At 37.5% G+C, this 24,946-nt stretch overlaps 1 protein-coding gene across 2 annotated transcripts in view; it reads right to left on the bottom strand.

Moving 5' to 3' along the window:
- SUGCT (succinyl-CoA:glutarate-CoA transferase) overlaps positions 1-24,946 on the bottom strand; it is a 765,867-nt gene that overhangs the window by 718,372 nt on the left and 22,549 nt on the right. For both annotated transcript variants that reach the window (XM_030307713.1, XM_032592372.1), the window contains exons 2-6: positions 18,951-19,002; positions 18,001-18,074; positions 9,592-9,677; positions 8,039-8,089; positions 778-898 (exon numbers count right to left, since the gene is read on the bottom strand). In XM_030307713.1, coding sequence (XP_030163573.1) covers positions 778-898; positions 8,039-8,089; positions 9,592-9,677; positions 18,001-18,074; positions 18,951-19,002 — 384 coding nt within the window. The remainder of the gene's footprint in view (positions 1-777; positions 899-8,038; positions 8,090-9,591; positions 9,678-18,000; positions 18,075-18,950; positions 19,003-24,946) is intronic.

Raw genomic sequence — 24,946 nt, forward strand, 5'->3', positions numbered from 1 at the left:
ATATTGCATCCCTAATTAATACATAATTGCTTATAAAATAGAAAACTTAACTAATATAATGACTTTTTTCTTTTGGACCTAAAGACACACACACACACACACACACACACACACACACACACACACACACACAATGTTCACCGGCTCAACAATCTGGAAGACTATATATAAAGCACTCTTTTCCTTCACCTGGCTTAATGCTTTTGAATATATTAAAGGGATATGTTGGGATCCTGTGCTATCTTTTTTTTTTTAATGTTTATATATTTTTTTTGAGACAGAGAGAGACAGAGCATGAACAGGGGAGGGGGAGACACAGAATCTGAAGCAGGCTCCAGGCTCTGAGCTGTCAGCACACAGGCCGACACGGGGCTCTAATTCACAGAGTGTGAGATCATGACCTGAGCTGAAGTCAGACACTCACCAACTGAGCCACCCAGGCGCCCGGAGACCCTGTGCTATCTTAAAGCCAACTAATATTTCACCTATATTTCTATGTATTAATTAATAACAGTACTTTGTAAATGTTTGTAGAATATCAGTAGAAAAATGGACAAAAAACTACAGACATACAATACAAGAAGAAATACAAACAGCCAATCAAAGCATGAAAATCTTCATTTAGGTTAATGTTCTTTAACGATGAGTTGGGGGTGAGGGCAAGGGAGAACGGAATCACTTCAGGAAAGCCAACACTAGCAAGAGGTTTCTTACGTACATAAAGAAACCCAGTAACTGAAAAGTCTACTCACTGGGGAGGGTGTGGGGTACAGATACCTGTGATGGAACAATAGATGATGTGAGGAGCAATCTTGTCTATATCTTCATATCCTAGGCCCATTGCAGACAGTTTGCCAGGGACATAGTTTTCCACAAACACATCACAAACAGCTGCGAGCTGAGGAAAGAGGTGAAGATGAGTCAGACTTCTTCAGGGACCTTCCAGACTTTCAACAAGCCCCCACATGACACAATTCTAATTTCAGTAAACACAGTTGATCTTCACTTTGTAATAGTCCAGAAAAACAACAAGAAAAGTAGAATTACAAAGTAGAATTAAATAAACATAAAGGCTCTGGTCAACTACTTGAGCTATTACTGCCAATAAAACAATGGCCATTAAAATATTCAGTAACTACTGTGGCGTTAAGTGGATTCTGCTTATGTTAAATGTAAGAAATATCTAGGTTACATGGTCCCAACATATTCTCAGAAGTTTCAGTAGGAAAGGTAAAATATATGTATAAAAATATATGAAAAACATCTTCTAAACCCTTTATAAAAAACTAAATATGATGTTTTTTGCTATTCATCATGGTCACTATGTAATGTTCCTCATTACAACCTGAACATATAGGTGTTTAATACATGTAAACATGATTCAGAAATGTCTTCATACTTTTCAGATGCTTCCTTTCCAAAGAGTTGTAAATGTATTTAATGAATCATTTAAATATATATTCGTATTAATATAATATATATACATATATACATATATATAATATATATAAATATGCATATTAAACCATAGCTCAGTGAATCAGTAAGTCAGAAACAAGGCCCAGATTTTGATTCCCAGATCACTGCAATCCGAATTAGAGGACAATGAACCACTATAAACCTTAACCTTAAATTTTCAAAATTTCAATTGTGACTACACATCTTTTAAGGTATGTTTTAAAGTCATCCAAAAATTATACTATTTCACCCAGAGAAATTCATTACAGTAATCCTTTTTTTTAAAGAATTTATTTTTAAGTAATCTCTACACCCAACGTGGGGCTCGAACCTACAATCCCAAGATCAAGAATCACATACTCCACCAGCCAGGGCCCCCATTACAGTAATTCTTGAACATATTCAAGTGCCTAAAAACTATTCAACAATTTTTTTAATTGCCATGGTGACATAGACTTAAATATATCCACGCATACAAACTAATGTAATAGAGTAAGATTCTAGATAAAAGATGGGCAAACTTTTTCCATAAAAGGTCAAATAGTAAATATTTCAGCCTTTGAAGGCCACATACATTCCCTGTCAGATACTCTTCTTTATTTTCCTTCAGCAATCTTTAAAAATGTAAAATCGATTCTTAGTCCAAGGACCATACAGAAACAAACCTGATATGACCCACATTATCTACAAACCTCTGCTCTAGATTAAAAAGACTGAATTAGCATCAACTTTAGATGGAAACATGTAAATAAACTGAATGCCTATATGTTACTGTGTCACTGAGTTTGGAATATATATATGGAATTGTCAGATTTAACAAAATTTGGAGGGAGGGGATCTCAGGAAACATCTCAAGGAAATAAGCTGTCATCCTCCAGAGCTCCTGAAACAGTGGCACCAGGAGCCAGGTAAACACTTCTCTGGAAAGAAATGATAAATATATTAAGACATAGGACAGAGATAGAAAGGTTGAAGTATGCACTCCAAATCTCAAGCCATATAGGTGTCTTTCCAAATTTCAGGTACCAATTAACATTTGAGCTGTTTGTAAGCAACTCCATACCGGGAGAGTCCCAATAAAGATGCATTTACTTATTTATTGTTAGTGATTCTACCAAGTACTGCTTGCTTAGGGATTTGGAGGAAGGCCAAGTGTTTATTTTAAATAAAACAAAATAGTACACTTTAACTTATTCCACAAATTCTTCTGAGCCACTATTTATTATTGACAAGGCACTCTTGTGGGCTGTAAAGAAAACAAACTACATCAAACACATCTAGACTTCTACACTGGTCATCTCTTGCTGCATATATTCTGCATGGCGCACTATATAGCACCTTATGCAAATGACATTTAATGAATTATTTAATTTTTAAAAACTCTGTGTGGGTTCCCCAAGAAGTTAAACATAGAATTACCATATGACCCAGCAATGCCTCTCCTAGGTATATACTCAAAAGAACTAAAATCAGGGACCCAAACAGATACTTGTATGCCAATGTTCAAGGCAGCAGTATTATTTGCAATAGCCAAAAGGTGGAAATAATCCAAGTGTCCATCAGCAGACAAATGTATCCATCCATAAAGTGGAATATTACTCATTCATAAAAAGAGAATGAAGTTCTGATACATGCTAGAACATACACAAACCTTTAAAATATTATACTAAATGGGCTCCTGGGTGGCTCAGTCGGAAGGGCGTCCGACTTCAGCTCAGGTCATGATCTCGCGGTCCGTGAGTTCAAGCCCCGCGTTGGGCTCTGTGCTGACAGCTCAGAGCCTGGAGCCTGTTTCAGATTCTGTGTCTCCCTCTCTCTCTGACCCTCCCCCATTCATCCTCTGTCTCTCTCTGTCTCAGGGGCGAATAAACGTTTAAAAAAATTTTTTTAATATTATGCTAAATGACATTAATCAGACACAAAAATACAAATATTGTATAATTTCACTTATATAAAATACTCACAATAGGCAAACCCATAGAGACACAAAGTAGATGAGAGATTATCAGGGGCTGGAGTGAGTGGGAAGTGGAATTATTGCTTAATGGATACAGTTTCTGTCTGGGGTGATGCAACATTTTAGAAATAGATAGTAGTGGGCCACCTGGGTGGCTCAGTCGGTTCAGCATCCAACTCTTGGTTTCCGGTCAGATCATAATCTCATGGTTCGTGAGTTCAAGCCCCACATCGGGCTCTGTACTGACAGTTGCAGAGCCTGCTTGGGATTCTCTGTCTCCCTCACTCTCTCTGCCCCTCCCCTGCTCACTCTCTATCTCTTTGTCTCAAAATAAATAAAACATTTAAAAAAAAATAGCAGTGCTGATTGTACAGTATTAGGAATATATTAATGCCACTGAACTGTGTACTTAAAAATGGTTAAAATGGAAATTTTTATGCTCTATATATTTTACCACAACAAAAAATTTTTTAACTATGTAAGGTATTTGTATTTTTAGACTTCTAAGGAATCCTAAATCACATCTCAATCTACATAAAGTATATAGATGGACCACAAACAAATGCACTATTTCAATAACAGAAGAAAATAAATATAATGAGTAATTTATATTAATATAAAAATATAAAAATATTTCAAGTAACCAAAAAAAGCAGATTAAAAAACAATATACATGGTATTATCTCACGTTTTCGGGAAAAATGAGTATACAAGGACATAAAGAGATTGGATATGATATACTAAAATATTAATGTCTTTGCATGAACTTGCATTATTTCTTGGGTAACATGAAAAAAAAATGGTAACTAAAAAGAGCTGTGCTCAGAGTACCATGTAGTCTGGCTCTACAACATTACAAGAAAAATACAGAAAAGTTGAGTTTAAGAGTTAAATATTTCTACTAATAAAGATGCACAGTAGTTTTTTTTTATGATTACCCAAGAAATCAACATGTATGCATTTTGATATTTATTTGTTAAGAAATGCCCCCAAAAAGTTTATAGGGCAGAAATTATTCCTTTCTCCATTTTACAAATATTTATTTTAGGTATGTACTAGCCACTTACTAGATATTGATTCCAAGCTGGTCTGTCAATGACCATATTCTCTCTCCCTCTCTGTTTTAGGATATTCACCCATTTCAAGATTATATCTATTCCCTACAGCTTTAGCATCATTCATAAGTATTCTAAGAAAATAGTGCAAAACTCAGAGCCATGAGAAATTGATCTCCACACTAACTACAAGTATTATATGTGATAGTTACCTCAGTAGAGACCAAATGTTTACTGCATTTCCCTGATACAATGATCTACCAGGAAATAAAGGGAGAGAAGAAGACTAGTTCCCAGTTTACTGGTATTATATCCTCTTCCTTACCTAAGTGCTTACAAATCATTGAAAAAATCTATTCTAGAATCTGGCCCAGAATAAAAAGCAAGCACAATTTTGTATGACTTAGAGAACCTACTATCTTTTTTCTTTCTGAAAGGAGATAAAAAAAATTCTTCCCTCTAGTCACAGAGTAAATAAGAACTAAAATTCATTTGAAATATAGAGTATCTAATTCTGAGTTATCTTTATTAGATGTAATTTAAGAACAGACTAGAGATCAGAAATAGTACAGTAATTTTTTAAATGTTATATCAAATAATGTGCTTACTGGTAAGAAATGTATTCTAAAAGATTTAAGTGCCAAGTTTCATGATATCTCCCACTTTAAAATAGTTCAAACACACACACACACACACACACACACACGTAGGTATACATATGTAAATATGCAAATATAGCAAAATATTAAAATTATTACATGTAGGATAGGGTTATTGAAAGTTCATTATACCATTCTTTCAACTTTTCTGTACGTTTGAATTTTTCATAATAAAATGTTGGAAGAAAATAAAATCCATGACATTGCTCTATGGACCATAATATGTGCACACAATATGGATATTGTGACTATTGACTAACATAGAGAATTATTTGAAATATAAATGACATATTAGAAAGTTATCAAATCATATTGCCATGAAAATACCAGGCTCTACATAGATTTTCGAAGAAGAGTTTTGTTTTTTGCACAAGCTGTTTTTGGTTAGCCTTGTACAAAGGAATCATATTTTTTGGAGCTCTCATGTATCCAGCTGATTGGTTTGTAAGCTACTTTGGAACTATTTCTATAAACTAAACTCATTATGTTAGCAATCATAGCCACCACGGTCTGTATACAGAGGTTGTTTTACTACTCTTAAGCTAAAAGAGAAATCCATGCCAGAAAGATTAAAAAGACTAAGCAAAAGATAATTTTTCCCCTAGGCAATAAGATACATAACATGAATGGTACAACCAGCAATGGATATGAATAATGTCCCCATACAATCTATTTAAGTTTAATATGAGTTGAAATGTACTTTATTGTTATCAATCAGACATGAAGAGAAATCAAGCCCATGATGAAATTTATTTAAAGTTGTTACAGTATAGTAGAAAACTGGCAAGATCCAAGGAGAATTAGAAGCAAGTCCTGGAGATTCATTTACTTTGGTCTGAACTACACAAGCAGGTCCAAAATACTCAAATGTACATTTATGTCTTAGTAGCAAGAGTTATGAACTCCACCCAAATACTGCCTCATTGAGAAGCTCTAATGAAATTGCAAAGTATGGGTTTAATCAAATCTGAAACCTTGACTTTTGAGGATAAAATATCAGAATGCCCTGAAATAGAAGCAAAGAAGCAGGAGCTATGAACACTAAAGATGAAACTGAGAGACAGGACAGAAAGAAGAATTGAGGCAAGAACAATTGCCTAAAACAAAATTAAATAAAATCAACTAACCACTGAAGAGAAAATAAAAAGAATGGTCTGAGAATGCAGACAATGGGAATTGGGTTCAAAGCGAGGGTAGGCCATTGCAGAAAAAATAGAGCAGGGCAACAACAATGGAGAAAAATTTAGAAAAATCAAACTAAGGTTCAATTGAAAAAGAAAACAAACAAAAAAAACGTAAGTTATACTATAGAAAAGATATGTGGAAATAAGGCACTAAGATCAGGACAATTACCACGCCTTGTGTTCAAAATATATCTAGTAAACAAAAATTCTAAATTTGTTGGAGTGACCCATGAGATCCAAAGCGGATGGTCACTGATTCTAATCCTAATGATTAAAAGAAATTATCTTTCAATCAGCCAGATAGATAAGGAAAGTAGCCAACAGAGCAATGATGTCAAAGTTGACGCTTTGATATGAAACAAATTTGGAGATTTGGTTCTCTAATCAAGTACATCCACTAGGGTAGATTTTAAACTTTAACAAAGACAGCAAGCAAGTTCTATCTCACATGATGAATCCAATTTCATGTGCATCAAGAACAACAATAATAGGGGTGCCTGGGTGTCTCAGTCGGTTAAGCATCCGACTTTGGCTCAGGTCATGATCTCACGGTCTGTGAGTTCGAGCTCTGCGTCGGGCTCTGTGCTGACAGCTCAGAGCCTGGAGCCTGCTTCAGATTCTGTGTCTCCCTCTCTCTCTGACCCTCCCCCGTTCATGCTCTGTCTCTCTCTGTCTCAAAAATAAACATTAAAAAAAATTTTTTTTAATAAAAAAAAGAACAACAGTAATAGCTAATACTTAATGAGTACTAACTATGGCAAACACTCTTCTATATATTTTACACATATCAACTCAATTCTAACAAGTTTCAGACGCAGGTACTATTATTATCCCCATTTTACTGGTAAGGAATGAAGGGCATAAAGATGTTAACTAAGGGGCGCCTGGGTGGCTCAGTCAATCTTCCAACTCTTGATTTCAGCTTAAGTTATGATCTCACGGCTGTGAGATCGAGCCCCCATGTCGGGCTCCATGCTGAGCATAAAGCCTACTTGGGATTCTCTCTCTCTCACCCTCTCTCTCTGCCCCTCCCCTGCTCATTCTCTCTAAATAAACAAACATTTTTTTTAAAAATGTTAAGTAACAATCAAAAAATAAACTTAAGTAACCTACCTGCAGTCACATAGCTAGTAAGTAGAGAAGGCAGGAATTGAATCTCAGCACTGGAACACTAAGGTGTGCACCAAACCATCACACAATCTTGCCTCTCAAGAAAAGATGCTCAGATTAGGTCTGGATATATTAGCCATCTGAATAAGGGTTAGCAAAAGCTTGAGCTCTCCAGTGATGTGACCTGGGTTGAAATTCCAGCTCTTCCCTTTACTAGCTATGTGATCTTTGGAGCAACACTTGAGCCCCATGAGGCTCATTTCCCTCCCATGAAAATGAGGATCCTAATACTTCATTTACAAATAAAATTCTGAGGATTTGAGGAGATATACTGTAAGTGCCCAAGCCTAAGATCTGATGCAGAGTAGGGATTCAGTCAATAGTAGCTAGTATTAACTGAACACTTACACACTGTAGAGAAACATTATACACAACATATGAGAAATTATAAAGCATATTTTACTTACGATAAAAGTAAAGTTAAATTCCCAAATGGCATTCATAGCAAAATTAGAGATTGCAAATGAAATAAATTTTTAAAACACTTTTACTCTGATGTTCAAATCCCCAATTACAACCCAAGTGACAAGATGCCTTCCATAGAGCATACTGTACCTCTTTGATGATTTTCACCCCTCTTGGATCCTTGATATTAACAGCTATACTCTAAAAATTAAAATATATATATCTTAAAATAGTATCATAAATGTTTTTCATAGTACTAACAGTTCAATAAGGGAGCCATCCATAGCATAGATTCTCTTCTTAAAACAAATGTATTTTCCTCATGAAGAAACATTTAAATTATCTTTACTGATTTTATTTGCAATGCAGATATGTTAGGATGATAGCAAGTGTCATAGACTCTGGGTCTGGAGTTCTCTCTTGTCCAGCAAGAAACTGGGACACAGGATTAAAAATGCAAGTGAGGGGCGCCTGGGTGGCGCAGTCGGTTAAGCGTCCGACTTTAGCCAGGTCACGATCTCGCGGTCCGTGAGTTCGAGCCCCGCGTCAGGCTCTGGGCTGACGGCTCAGAGCCTGGAGCCTGTTTCCGATTCTGTGTCTCCCTCTCTCTCTGCCCCTCCCCCATTCATGCTCTGTCTCTCTCTGTCCCAAAAATAAATAAACGTTGAAAAAAAAAAAAAAATGCAAGTGAAGCTAATGTCCAGGAGGAGACAAAAGCCTGAGTAAGGGTCCTTGCTCTGTTTTTCTTAGGATCAGAAGGCTTAAAAATGTGGTGATGGATGTGCACAAAGAGATGATGAATCATGAATATTACCTCATGGACATGAGAGAAAGGAGATTTTGAAGATATGTGGTGTTAGGGGTTTGGGTCAATACAAAACAAAATCCTGGCTCCAGGCAGAAGGTTGTTTACAGCAGACATGAGGCCCCACCTCTGTTTGCCTAAACTGGCCTAGGGGACAAGAGCATGCTATCTCAGGGTCAACAAAGTATCTTTCTTTTGCTAGTTAGCAACTTCGCTGGCCCATAGGGGTCTACACCTCTATTTACCTGTTTACCTAATTTGGTCCTTCCTTCTGTGAAAGCATCTTTCTGCTATTGTACTAAATTGGGGGGGGGGGGGTTTCCACCCTGAATACCTAATCTTGTTTACCTCATCTTGGATGTTTTCATCCTAAAATTCCCTATTCCTATACCTTTGTCCTATACTGGGGGCCTTTGCCCTGTTTACCTAATCTTATTCACCTAATCTTGTTTACCCAAACTTGGGTGTGTACATCCTATGGCTTTCTAATTCTTTATGCCTAGTTAACCCATTGATGAAAGCTCAGGGAAGTCCTAAGCTTATTCCCCACAAGCAAGGATTATACAAAAAATTTTTCAAACTATATCAAGTGTTAGGCAATTAGCAATCTCCAAAAGAATGAAATGTAGAGAATCAAATGATTTCTTCCTCTAATAAAATTATTCCCATTATAAACCATTATAAATTCTCATGAAATTTCTAAGTTGGTCGAGAAGGAATATTAGTTTCAAAAAAACTCTATTGTTTGTTTTTGTTTTGAATGAATAAAATTTCATCTTATTTGAAATATTATTTATATATACAAAAAAAAGGGTAGAAATGAATGAACCAAGGTAATACCTAAAGTTTTATTATTACAAGAAAATTACACAAAAATCAAAGAAAGAAATATTCTTACTTTTTTATTTCGATTAACACTGAGAAAATAAGTACTTTCTGTCCCCACAAAAGGTGGCCCCCAAGTTCGTGTATCATCACCAGCTCCTGAAAATAACAGTATGAGCTATTAATCTTTATCTCTGAAACATCATAAGACATTCAAACCAACCCATCATATACATTCACAGATGCCTAAACAAAATCAGCTCAATTCAGTGGAATTGGCAATCTAGAGGGGCCATAAGAACTTGCTGGAACTGTCCAAACTCAACCTGCTCATGTTAATAATGAAATCCTTCCAAATCATCTTTCACTAGAAGCCATTCCTAAAAGTCAAAATCCAAAAAGAAATGCCCTACTAGCAGTCTTTAGATTTAATAAATAGCAAATCTGAAAAAAAAAATTAATAAGTGGCAAATCTAAAAGAATCACTCTCAATTTTTGGCAAGCAAGTTGGTCAGCTCTTTGGGTGTTTCTCAGCATTAAATGTACAAAGAAATGCTGAGTCTGCAAAAGATTTTTGTTAAATATTATTTAAACCAGAATAATGGTAAGTGAGATTTTATAATAAAATGGCATCTTAAGAACAATGATAAATAAATAAATCTATAAATTTTTGTGAAATCCCAGAAATAAACCAAGCATATATGGTCAACTAATATTTAATGATTTAAATAAAATCAACTAACCACTGAAGAGAAGATAAAAAGAATGGTCTGAAAATGAAGACAATGAGAATTGGGTCCAAAGTGAGGGTAGACCATTGCAGAAAAATAGAGCAGGGCAACAACAATGGAGAAAAATTTAGAAAAATCAAACTAAGCTTCAATTTGACAAGACAGCCAAGAACACTCAATGAAGAAAAGATAGTCTTTTCAACAAATGGTGCTGGGATAATTGGATATTCACATGTAAAATAATGAAACTGAACCTATATCTTACACCACACATCACTCACAAAAATTAACTCAAAGAAGGGGCGCCTGGGTGGATCAGTTGATTTAGTGTCTGACTTCAACTCAGGTCATGATCTCATGGTTCGTTAGTTCAAGCCCTGTGTCAGGCTTCGTGCTGACAGCTCACAGCCTGGAGCCTGGAGCCTGCTTCAGATTCTGAGTCCCTTCTCTCTCAACCCCTCCCCCATTCATGCTCTGACTCTCTTACTCTCTCTCTCTCTCTCTCTCTCTCTCTCTCAAAAATAAACAAACCTTAAAACAATGTTTTAAATTAAGTCAAAATGAGTTAACTGAGTTAAATGAGTTAAAGACAACTTTAAGACCTAAAAGCATGAAACTCCTAGAAAAAACATAGGAACAAAGTTCCTTGATATGGGTCTTGGTTAATGATTTTTTTTGGATTTGACACCAAAGTACCAAGCAATAAAATCTAAAATAAACAAGTGAGACTGCATCAAACTGAAAAGCTTCTGCACAGCAAAAGAAACCATTTCACTTTGTTGAAGTGAAAAGACAACTTACAGAATGGGGAAAAAATATTTGCAAATCATATAGCTCATAACAGGTTAATACCCAGACATCTAAAGAACTCACACAAGTCAACAGCTAAAAAACAAATAACCCAATTAAAAAATGGGCAAAAGGGGGCACCTGGGTAGCTCAGTCAGTTAAGTGTCAGACTTCAACTCAGGTCATGATCTCACAGTTCCTGAGTTCAAGCCCCGTGTCGGGTGAGCTTAAGCCCCACTTCAGGTGAGTCCTACTTCTCTCTCTCTACCTCTCTCTCTCCCTCTCTCTCTGCTCCTTGCCCACATGCACCCTCTCTCTCTCTCAAAAATAAATGAATAAATACATAAACAAACAAATTTTTTTAAATGGGCAAAGGACCCAAAAAGACATTTTTCTAAAGATAGACAAAAGACCAACAGGTACATAAAAAGAAGCTCAACATCACTATTCATTGCAAGAATGCAAAATAAAACCACAACCTCACACCTGTTAGAATGGCCATCGTCGGGGCGCCTGGGTGGCTCAGTCGGTTAAACGTCCGACTTCGGCTCAGGTCATGACCTCGCGGTCCGTGAGTTTGAGCCCCGCGTCGGGCTCTGTGCTGACGGCTCGGAGCCTGGAGCCTGCTTCAGATTCTGTGTCTCCCTCTCTCTCTGCCCCTCCCCCGTTCATGCTCTGTCTCTCTCTGTCCCAAAAATAAATAAACGTTGAAAAAAAAAAATTTAAAAAAAAAAAGAAAAAAAAAAAAAGAATGGCCATCGTCAAAAAGACAAGAGACAACAAATGCTGGCAAGAATGTAGATAAAAGGGAACCCTTGTGCACTGTTTGTAGGAATGTAAATCAGTACAGCCACTATGGAAAACAGTATGAAATATCCTCAAAAAATTAAAAATAGAACTACAATATGATCCAGCAATTCCACTTCCTGGAATACATCCAAAGGAAACAAAAACACTAACTCAAAAAGATATGCATCCTATGTTCATAGCAGCATTATTCACAATAGCCAAGACATGAAAACACCTGTGTCCATTGATGGATGCATGGATAAAGTTGCTATATATATATATATATACATATGTGTATATATATATGTGTGTATATATATATATATAGAGAGAGAGAGGGAGTATATACACAACTGTATGTATACACACACACACATACACACACACACACATACACACAATGGAATATTATTAAGCCATAAAAAATGAGGAAATCCTCCATTTGTGACAACATGGATGGACTTGAAAGCATCATGCTAAATGAGATAACTCAGATAAAGACAAATATTGTATGATCTCATTTATATGTGGAATTTTAGAAAATAAAAAACCAAATTCAGGGGCGCCTGGGTGGCTCAGTCAGTTAAACGTCCGACTTCGGCTCAGGTCATGTATTTTAAAAAAAAATAAAAAAAATAAAAAAACCAAATTCATAGAGTAAGAGATTTGACCTGTGGTTACCAGAGATAGAGGGTGGGGGCAGGGAAGACTGGAGGAAGGTGGTCAAAAGGTACAAACTGCCAGGCATAAGGTCAAGTGAGTATGAGGGATATAACGTACAGCATCATGACTATAGTTAACACTGCTGTATGATATATAGGAAATTTGTTAAGAGAGTAAATCCTAGGGGCATCTGGGTGGCTCAGTCAGTTGAGTGTCCGACCTTGGCTCAGGACATGATCTCGAGGTTCGTGAGTTCGAGCCCCACATCGGGCTCACTGCTGTCAGCCTATCAGTGCAGAGCCTGCTTCAGATCCTCTGTCCCCCTCTCTTTGCCTCTCCCCTGCTTGCACTCTCCCAAAAAATAAATACTAAAAAAAAAAAAAAAATTGAGAGAGTAAATCCTAATAGCTCTCATCACAAGAAGAAAACTTTTTCCTTTTTTTCTTTTCTTATCACGTCTACAAGAGAAGAGGGATGTAAGCTGAACCTATTGTGGTAAGAACGCGATAACTAAGTATATAAATTAAACCATCATGTTCTGTGCCTTATACTTACACAGTGATGTGTGCTAATTATTTCTCAATACAATTGGGAAAAAAATTTGTGTTATATGGGCACCTGGGTGGGTAAGTCATTTAAGTGTCCAACTCTTGATCTTAGCTCAGGGTCCTGAGTTCAACTCTTGATCTGATCTCAGGGTCCTGAGTTCAAGCCCCACGTTGGGCTCCACACTTGGTGTGGAGCCTACTTTAAAAAAAAAAAAAAAGTGTTATAAAAAATCAAAAAAGGCAAAATAAGTAAATGAATAGCATATTTATTTAATTTAAAATACTATTCTAGAATAAAATTTTACTCATCTAGGTCTTGCTACAAAGTAAAAGTTTAAAACCATCAAAACATAGGGTGTTTTCTTCTGAACATCTACTTCAAGTCATATGTTTGTGTTAGATTCAAAGACAACACTATAGAGTTACAGAAAAAAAGTTTCCTTTGCACAAAAGGCCACTGACAACATAGACAGAGCTCAGAAAATGAATCAAGGATTAAATGGCACAAAATAGTATCACTTAAGAATTTTATAAAGTCTGATTAAATATTGATATTAGAAACTAATCATATAGGTAATTACAGTTAAAGTATTTATCTCTAGCCCCCAAGAAGAGAGAACTTGAGAATGAATTAAAGTTTAAATTCTGATCTCATCTAAATGATATAATTAATCTATTGGCCCAGTAGACTTTACCCACTGAAACTAATCAAGAAAAGCAAATACAGCCTTTTGGAAAACAAAACAAAGGCCAAAGAACAGACTTGTGAAGGAAAGAAGGAAGGAAGGAAGGAAGGAAGGAAGGAAGGAAGGAAGGAAGGAAGGAAGGAAGACAAACCTCATAAGAGAAAGAGAGGACACAGGCCAGAGGAGAAAAGAAGCATTAGTTCTAACTGGAGATGAACCAATAACAACACAAAGCAATCAGTGGTAAGTTATCAAAAGGAATGGCATGCTCAAAACACCAGGGGAAAAATAAAACTACAAGATCCCAGAAAGGCAATCTTCTAGTAATAAACCAATTAGAGGCTTCATGGAAAAGGTATGTGTGAATCTGGACCTTCAGGATCAGACAGGACCTCACAGAGTCAAGAGAAAATCCAGCCACTTCCATTTTTTTAAGGCTCCCAATATATTATTTTTTTTTAATAAAGCAATGCCAACATAAGGCTAAAATTAAATAATTTTAAATGTTTACATTCATCTCAGATGGAGATATTGTCAGGAATCTAAATTGAAGGCCTACAGGGCTTTCCTGCCCCATCTGTCTTTGGGAAGTATCCAGGGCTTTGGAGAGGATGGATCAATGGCCTCTCTAAAGAATCAGTGCTGATGGGCGCGCCGGGTGGCTTAGTTGGTTAAGCATCCGACTTCCGCTCAGGTCATGATCTCACGGTTGGGAGCCTACTCTGGATTCTGTGTCTCCCCTTCTCTCTGCCCCTCCCCTGCTTTCATGCTCGCTCTCTCAAAAATAAGTAAACATTAAAAAAAAAAAAAAAAAAGAATCAGCACTGATGGCACATGACAGGATATAAGGGCTAAAGTTTACAAACTGGGAAAACTGGCAGTTTGAAAGATGTCTTATTTGACCCACACATAATTTAAAGTTTTTTAACTAGCTGCCATGATTTCAAAATCTGGAGATCTCATATAAAATTTCAGACTGCCTTTCTTAAATGATATTTCAACACATTCAAGACACTCAGCAAGTATTTATTGGGTACCTACTATGTCACAGACACTGCTCTATGCAGAGCAGACACAGCAGGGACCAAAAGATCAACACCCCTGCCTTCATATCCCTGCCTACAGGGGATAATCCAGGAACCCCAGTCACATCATCTGCTGCCCTACACTGTCCACTTCACTCAGCTAGGTTACAGACTAAGGTAACTCTACAGAAAGAAGGAGAAGAAAATTTATTTGCTCTTTGATTATAAAAATAAGAATAGTCCAAGCCCCAAGTCCCAAAACTGTAACGAATTCTATGTAATTAAAGAACAGGAGAAGCAGACATGAGAAAAGACTAGTTCTCTACTGAACTTTGATAACTCTGCCAAGCCACTTCGCCTCAGATCTGGGTTGAACAACTATCTCAAAAACCCAAAACTGTTAAATACACAATATGAACAATAAAATGCATTGGGCAGAAGGGTTAAGGGAAAGAGAGTAATCAGTCAGGCAAAAAGCAATGAACACCTACCTGCTAGCAGCAAAGCTTGCTACCAAGTGTAGGACTGTGGAATGCCTACACAAGGAAGGTGCCCCCCACTGAAAAACCGAAAAAGTACAAAGGAGATATAAGGCCCATGTAAACAGGGGATAATGATCTCTAAAATTAATATAAATACAAATATGTAGACCAGTGATCAACTGAAATAGCAAGAGAGAGAAGACCAGATGCTCCACCTAGGATTAGAAGACCTAACAGCTAAAATTACAAAGTGCTGTCGTGTTGAAATTGCATAACAGTGTGGAAATTAAAGTTTTATAAAATGTGGAAAAGAAAAAACAGATATTCAGCTGGAAAGTAAACATGTAGCCAGCATGTAGCCAGCAATGACCAAAAGTGGTGAACAACACTATCTAGATAATTGAAGCATTATCCCTGAAAGCAGGAGCTACCACCTGGAGCCTGATAAACACAGGGTCCGATTATACTACAGAATAATATGTAATATTCCCCATGCTGATCAGAGAATCTTCTGCTAATTTGCTTCAGCCTCCTAAGAAATCTATTTATCAGGAAGATGAATCTTCCACACCAAGTATTCTACTTTATGACATTTAATCACTTATGGGAAATTAATAAGGTGATGTAATAAACTCGACTCTTATGGTCTTACAGATATACTCACACTATTCAAGGGTAGACCATTTTCACTGATTTAGTAATTCTGTTCCAGATCCATATGGATCCGATCTTGAAGAACAAATAATAATGCTAAGTTTTAAAACCTTCCAAAACAATAGGATGATGTAGAGGATATGGAGAATATGGACTGTGCCCTTCAAGTGCTTGCAGGAGAGAATGAGCATACAACATGACACTTTCAATACCAGCATGAGCTCAACACCAAAATACTGAGAAAGCACCAAATAAAAGTGAGAATTATGTACACAGAATAGGTTTATCGGGTGGACCAAGGGGAAAGAAAAAATAGGAAAGATGTCAGATGAAAAACAAATACAAAGAATTGATCTCAGCTTCGGTGTTTCTTGCTGAAAATCTTGAAAATCATATAATGAGAAAATGTTTCTTTTACTAGAAAGAGAAAAGAATGACTTGGATTGGAGTATCTGGGTTCCTTTCGGAAGGACTTGGATTCCTTTCCCTCTCTCCTTCTTGTGTGTGCTAAAAGGGAAGACCCTTTTACCCTCCCTCCTCCTCGCGTTCCCTTCATCCCACAGCGAGGGAATGTGGCGGGGTCGACTCTAAATTCAGTCTCAACAGTAAGGCTTGTATGGGGCTAGGGAGGGCCAGGACCAGACCTGAGCGCCTGGATATTCCTTATTACCTGTGTGACTTTGGACAAACTGCTTTATCTCCCTTTGTCTCTGTCTTTTCATTTATTTTTTTAACTTTTTTAAAATTTATTTTGAGAGAAAGAGAAAGAGAGAGAGCAGGCACCAGAGATGGGCAGAGAGAGAGAGGGAGAGAAAGAATCCCAAACAGACTCCATGCTGTCAGCACAGAGCCTGACTCAGTGCTCCATCCCACAAACTATGAGATCATGACCTGAGCCAAAACCAAGAGTCACTCAACCAACTGAGCTACCCAGGACTCCCGTCTTTTCATTTATAATCGAGGAATAATAACAGCAACCCATAAGGCTGTTGTAGAGATTAAATAAATTAATATAGGCAAAGTGCTTAGAACTGTATATGGTACTCTGACAAGTGTTAGCATCTGTTACTATGAGCTGCATCTCAGTTTCTACCAGAGGCTTTCAGGTGTGTGTGAAGGACCTGACTTAAGCCTTAGCCCTTGGCACTTATAAAAAGTAAAAAGAGGGGTGCCTGTCTTCGGCTCACAACATGATCTCACAGTTCGTGGGTTCCAGCCCCATTTCAGGCTCTGTGCTGATAGTGCAGAGCCTGGTTTGGACCCTGTCTCCCTCTCTCTGCCCTTCTCCCCACCCCCCACCCCCTGGTCATGTGCACATGGGCACAAGCTCACATGCTCTCTCTCTCTTTCAAAAATAAAATTTAAAAAACACTTTAAAAAAGTGAAAGGAAATCATTAGTATAGGTTCAGAGGAAAGTAAGGAAATGGAAGAAAAAAAATAAACATTTCATTCAATTCTCTCCTCATTCCACATATAGGTACATGGATATTTCAAAAACCAGTTAAAAACTGTTATTAGAGTGCTTAGGTGGCTCAGTTGGTTAAGCGTCCAGCTCCCGAGTTGGGCTCCATTCTGACAGCACAGAGCCGGCTTGGGATTATCTCTCTATCTCTCTCTCTCTCTCTCTCTCTCTTTCTCTCTGCCCCTCCCCTGCTTGAGCTCTCTCAAAATAAATAAATACACTTAAAAACAAACAACAACAACAACAACAACAAAAAACATTAGTTTGCAGCACCTGGCTTGCTCAGTCAAAAGAGCATGAGACGCTTGATCTCAGGGTCCTGAGTACAAGCCCCATGCTAGATATAAAGGTTACTTAAAAATAAAATCCTAGGGGCGCCTCGGTGGCTCATTTAGTTAAGCATCTGACTTCCTCTCAGGTCATGATCTCATGGCTCTGTGCTGACAGCTCAAAGCCAGGAGCCTGCTACAGATTGTTTCTCCCTCTCTGCCCCTCCCCTGCTCAAGCTCTGTCTCTCTCTCTCTCTCTCTCTCTCTCTCTCTCTCCTTCTCTCTATCAAAAATGAATAAACTTTAAAAAATAATAATAATAAAATCTTTAAAAAAAACTGTATTAGTCTGTTTCTATGTTTTAAAGGGAGTAATAGCTTTACCTGGTCTTTCCACTTTTATAACTTCTGCTCCAAGATCTCCTAAATTCATAGTAGCAAAAGGTCCCGCCAGTACTCTACAATATTAACAATGACAAGTAATCACCACCTTGAAGATGTTTATATTAATTCTTTTCTTAATAATCCATTAGCACAGACAAGCTCATATAATGCTAGCAAGATTTAAAATTGTTAAAACTGTTCAGAATTGCAATTTGACCTTATGTATTAAAAGTTTTAAAAAGTATACTGATGCAGTAATTCCACTTTCAGCATTCTATCCTGAGGAAGAAATCCTAAGATTTCCTGAGGCAAAGATTGATGAACAAGGAATTGTACATCAGGAAGGAAGCCTAATTTATAATAGTGAAATCTTGGGGGATGAGTAATTATGTGACAACCATATAATAAAATATCATCTTACATTTTTGTTGAATTTTTAATGACATGGAAAAATACTCAGAATATAACATTATCTTTTAAATGTGGGTAAAAACTGTGATTTCAGTATGGTTCTAATTTTTGTCTTTAAAAATAATATATAAATATGCAGATTGAAAAAAATGCAAATATTATACTAATTATCTCTTAGAATGATGAAATTATACCATTTTTTTATTTTCTTTTCTAAAATTTTGGGGCGCCTGGGTGGCGCAGTCGGTTAAGCGTCCGACTTCAGTCAGGTCATGATCTCGCGGTCCGTGAGTTCGAGCCCCGCGTCAGGCTCTGGGCTGATGGCTCAGAGCCTGGAGCCTGTTTCCGATTCTGTGTCACCCTCTCTCTCTGCCCCTCCCCCGTTCATGCTCTGTCTCTCTCTGTCCCAAAAATAAATAAAACGTTGAAAAAAAAAATTTTAAATTTTAATAGTAAGCATTAAAACCCAAAAATGAATGAATGTTTTTTTGAAAGAAGGGAAAATTCAATCACCAAAACATAGATAAACCAATACAAACCTTGTTAGATCCAGAATTTTTACACCCTCCAATGGCTTCATATTGTCAGTATCTGGCAAAACACAGAAAATATTTTAAGAGCATTGATGATGAATTTTCAGAAGGAAAAGTGCAAAATTGTTAATATTCTGTTTTAAGTAATCTCTATTACTACCAAAACTATATTTTTTTCCTTTACTATATTTCTGCTTTATGTGTAACACAGAAACTTTTGACCTGATCCAGTTAAGTCAATCTGTAAAAATTACAACCTCTAATACCCTATTAATAAAGTCCACAGTTACACCTAAGATAATTTGTCTAATGAAAAATAAGGATTTTTAGGGCACTGTGTCAATATAGTTTGTAACAAATTATACTCTGGTGGAGGGATATGGATAATGGAGGTGTGTGTAGGCAAGGGGTATATGGGAAATCTCTGTACCTTCCTCTCAATTTTGCTGTAAACCTGAAACAGCTATAAAAAAATAAATAAAGTCATAAAAAATAAATAAAAAGTGAACTAAACAACAAAGAATTACTAACAACTAAAAAAGAACTAAAAAACAACTAACAAAGACCTCCACGTATTTATTCTACACTTCAGACAGGGAGAAAATATGAATTTTTAAAGTTTATCAAATAATTTATTTACAAAGAATATTTACATATAAAAAATATGTGTATTTCCTTTTTCTCTTCACCCACCAGCTATAAAAATTAGCAGATAGGTCAATAATTGTATCATTAATTCACTAAAAATATTTAACATCAACACTAAATCACAAAGTCAAATTCTAGCCAAATGGCTTACAAAGTTTAGATCATGATGACTGAGATCAAGCTGAATTCATGGGGAAAAATGATGAACTACTGGTTCAATACATTTTTTTTTAATTTTTTTTTCAACGTTTATTTATTTTTGGGACAGAGAGAGACAGAGCATGAACGGGGGAGGGGCAGAGAGAGAGGGAGACACAGAATCGGAAACAGGCTCCAGGCTCCGAGCTGTCAGCACAGAGCCGGACGCGGGGCTCGAACTCGCGGACCGCGAGATCGTGACCTGGCTGAAGTCGGACGCTTAGCCGACTGCGCCACCCAGGCGCCCCTTCAATACATTTTTTAAATAGACTTTTTTAGAGAAGTTTTTAGATTCACAGCAAAACTGAGCAGAAATTACAAAGAATTCTCATGTACTTCTTTTCCCCACATGTGCCCAACATCGCCCATTTTGAACATCCCTCACCAGAGTGACACATTTTTCACAACTGACAAAGTTACCCTGACACATCACTATTGCATACTTTAGAGTTCACTCTTGCTCTCGTACATTTTATGGGTTTAGACAAATGCATAATGGCGTGTATCAAACATTATAATACACAGAATACTTTCACTGCCCTAAAAATCCTCTCTGCTCTGCCTATTCATCCCTTCCTCCCCACCTCAAACTCCTGTAATCCAATCTTTTTACTGTATCCACAGCTTGCCTTTTCCAGAACGTCATATGGTTGGAATCATACAGTAGTAGCCTTTTCAGATTGGCTTCTTTCACTCAATAATATTCATTTAAGTTTCCTCTGTGGCGTGACAGATCATTTCTTTTCAGTGCTGAATGAAATTCCATTACCTTGATAGACCAGTTTATTTATCCATTCACCTACTAAAGGGCACCTTGGTTGCTTCCCAGGTTTGGCGGTTACAAAGAAAGCAGCTAAAACATTGTGTGCAGGTTTTTGTGTGGACATTAAGTTTTCAATTCATTTGGGTAATTCTCAACAAGTGCTGATTACTGAAAAGTGTGTTAAGAGTATGTTTTGTTTTCCACCCCACCTTCCAAAGTAGCTGTACCATTTTGCATTCCCACCAGCAATGATTGGGAGTTCCTCACGTCAATTACATTTTTTTAAAAATCTTAATGCATGTCCATCACCAGTGGATTAAGAATAAGAGTTACAGATTTACACATATACCACACATTTACACACATATCATTATAGTCTTGAGAAGGATCACAAGAGACACAACAATTCTTAGCTAGGAGTGTCCTCAGCTAAGAGGACATTACCTCAATGTTCTGGTAAGGAACATTGAAATTCCATATAATGGGCACTTGCTCCTTGAAATCAGCCCATTCATTCTTTTAAAATAAGAAATTGCTGGAGCTCCTGGGTGATTCAGTCAGTTAAGCATCAGACTTCGGCTCAGGTCATGATCTCATAGTTCGTGAGTTTGAGCCCTGCATCAAGCTCTCTGCTGTCAGCTCAGAGCCCACTTTGGATCCTCTGTCCCCCTCTCTCTCTCTGCCTCTATCTCTCTCTCTCAAAAATAAACATTAAAAAAAAAAAAAAACATTAAAGGGGCACCTGGATGATCCAGTCGGTTAAGCCTCCAACTCTTGATTTTGGCTCAAGTCATGGTCTCGCAGTTTGTGGGTTCAAGCCCTGTGTTGGGCTCTGCACTGACACCACGGAGCCTGCTTGGGAGTCTCTCTCTCTTTCCCTCACTCTGCCCCTCCCTCCCTCTCAAAATAAGTAAACTTTAAAAATACCATTTAAAAAATGTTTGTGGAGGGAAAGAAAGGACAGAAAGATGAGGAGAAAAAAAAATCCTCATTTTGCCACAATGCATTAATAGATTGCCATAATGGAACACAGTGAAAAAACTACAGTCCCATCGCAGCAATATTACAGGTGGGGTTTCTTGGTGCCAAGATGGATGCTGCAGTGTTTATAACCTAATCTCATATGTGACATATTATCACAGCTACCATATGCTATTAGTCACATAGGCCAACTCTGGTGCAGTATTAGGGAGTACTCCATACACAAGGGTGTATGAGGAGGTAAGGATCATTGCAGCCATCTTGGACACTGGGTAATACACTCATAGTAGTTTCAATTTGTATTGCTGTGATGACAAGTGACATTGAGCACATTTTCATATGTTTATTGGCCATTATCATACCTCTTCTAGTAAACATTTGCTTGTGGGGCATCTGGGTAGCTCAGTCAGTTGAGCATCAGACTCTTGATTTGGGCTCCAGTCATGATCTTGAGGTTTGTGAGATCAAGCCCCAAGCTGGGCTCTGTGCTGAATGTGCAGAACCTGCATGGGATTCCCCCTCTCTCCCCCTCCCCCACTCATGCTCCCTCCCCCACAAATAAGTAAATAAATAAATGTTTTAAAAATAAATAAACATCTACTTGAAACTTGTGCCCATGTTTAATTCAGTTCCTTACTGAGCCTACACAACATTGCTTCAAGCACCCTTACCATCCTTGTCACTTACACTGCAACATAAACATCAAGCTGATGAAGAGAGGCTATTGAGTTTTGTCCCCTATAAAATCAAGTTCCCTAACTTCAAATTCATTGTTACCCAACAACCTATTGCTCAACCCACCTCTTCCCAAAACAGCTATTGCAAATCTTCTCCACTCCATAAGTCTCCAAATCCCTTTCTTCTCTAGCTGCCAAGTCAAATAGCTTTACTTGAAAATTCCTCTTTGGAAAAGAATTTTATCAATCCAAGAGAAAATAACTAAAAGTTATTGACACACACTAGTAGTCATTGACACATAAAAGTCCAGCCATATCATATCACCCGACATTGAAACTTGTCAATCAAGAAACCTTATTGTAGTGTTCTGGAGCTGCCGTAACAAAATACCATAGCCTGAGTGCCTTCAACAATAGGAATTATTTTTTCATAGTTCTAGAGACTAGAAGTCCAAGATCAAGGTATCAGCAAGTTTAGTTTCTCCTGAAACCTCTCTCCTTCATTTGCAGATGGCCACCTTCTTGCTGCCTCTTCACAGGGTCATCCCTCTTTGCACTACATCCCTGATATCTCTATGTTCTAACCTCTTCTTATAAAGACACCAACCAGTAAAGACCCACCCAAATAGCCCCATTTTAATGTAAGTATCTCTTTAAGGGAACTATCTCCAAAAACAGTCTGAGATGTGGGGGGTTAGGACTTCAAGGTATAAATTGAGGGGGACAAATTCAGCCCATGACAAAGCTCGACCCATGCATACAGTTTCTAATCAGCTTTTTATTTTTTTTTTAATTTTTTTTAATGTTTATTTATTTTTGAGAGAGATAGAGCATGAAAGGGAGAAGGGCAGAGAGAGAGGGAGACACAGAATCTGAAGCAGGCTCCAGGTTCTGAGCTGTCAGCACAGAGTTAGACACGGGGCTTGAACTCACAAACTGCGAGATCATGACTTGAGCCAAAGTCAGACACTAACCAAGTGAGCCACCCAGGCGCCCCTCTAATCAGTTTTTTTTAATGTCCATCTCCTATTGTATAAAAGAACAGTCAAAAAATCAGCAAGATACAGGGAAAACCTATATCAGGAAAGAAAGAGACCAAGGCAAACATGAAAAAGAAACTCAGAGCAAACAGATATAAGGCAGGTAAACTACATTACAATTCCATCAATATGACATTCTTGAAAAGCCAAAGGATAGAGATAGAAAACAGGTAAGAGTTGGGATAGGCTGGGAATGAAGAGAGAATGACTGCAAGTTTTGAGAGGTGAGGGAAGTGTTCTATATCGTAATTATGGTGATGGTTACATGACTCTATATGTTTGCCCAAATTCACAGGACTACACGCCAAAAAGAATTTTACTGTATGCAAGTTTTATGTCCATAAAAAATTATCAATATTATCAGAAAAATGAAGAACGTGCACCTACAAAACAGAAAAGGACACTTGTAAAAAGTATTTAGAGAATGAAAATATGATCTTGGAACTTTAAAAAATGACAGAAGAATGAAAATGTAAGAGAAAGGCAGAAAGATAAAGGTAAGAAAATTACCCAGGGGCTCCTGGGTGGCTCAGTTGGCTAAGTGTCCAACTTTGACTCAGGTGACGATCTCACAGCTTGTGGGTTCAAGCCCCGCATTGGGCTCTATGCTGATGGCTTGGAGCCTGGAGCCTGCTTCAGATTCTGTGTCTCCCTCTCTCTCTCTCTGCCCCTCCCCCATTCACACTCTGTCTTTCAAAAATAAATAAACATTAAGAAAATTAAAAAAAAAGAAAAAAGAAAATCACTCAGACAGTAGAACAAAAAGAAATGATAAAAGTGAAAAATGGAGGAGGGGGGGAAAAAGAATCAGCCTAGGAATTCCAATAATACAGGTTTCTCAAAGAGTGAACAGCAAAAACAGAAGAGAGAACATTAATAAATAATTCAGATCAAGATCACAGAATTGAAGGATATGATTTTCCAGACTGAAAGGGCCCTTGCAGCACCTGGGTGCTGTAGTCAGTTAAGCTTCCAACTCTTGGTTTCAGCTCAGGTCGTGATCTCAGGGTCTTGATCTCAGGGTCATGAGATCAGGTTACTCTCTCTCCCTCTCTGCCCCTCCCCTCTATATCTCAAAAAAAAAAAGGAGGGGGGCTCTGCATGCCCTGCCTAGACTTTAAAAAGACACACCCCATTTTGAAAAGATACATGCACCCTTATGTTTATTGCAGCATTATTTACAATAGCCAATATATGAAAGCAGCCCAAGCGTTCATCAATAGATGAATGGATAAAGAAGATATTGGGGCACTGGGTGGCTCAGTCGGTTAAGCGGCCGACTTCAGTTCAGGTCATGATCTCGCGGTCCGTGAGGGCTGTGAGTTCGAGCCCCACGTCGGGCTCTGTGCTGACAGCTCAGAGCCTGGAGCATGTTTCAGATTCTGTGTCTCCCTCTCTCTGACCCTCCCCCGTTCATGCTCTGTCTCTCTCTGTCTCAAAAATAAATAAATGTTAAAAAAAAATTTAAAAAAAAGATATGATACACACACACACACACACACACACACACACACACACACACACACAGAGTGGAATATTACTCAGCCTTAAAAAAGATGAGATCTTGCCATTTGCAACAACACGGATGAACTTAGAGGATATTATGCTAAGTGAAGTAAGTCAGTCAAAAAGACAAACATCACATGATTTCACTCAGAGATGAAATCTAAAAAACAAAATAAATGAATAAACAAA

Source organism: Lynx canadensis, chromosome A2 (genome assembly GCF_007474595.2).
Source record: "Lynx canadensis isolate LIC74 chromosome A2, mLynCan4.pri.v2, whole genome shotgun sequence".
Lineage (NCBI taxonomy): Eukaryota > Metazoa > Chordata > Mammalia > Carnivora > Felidae > Lynx > Lynx canadensis.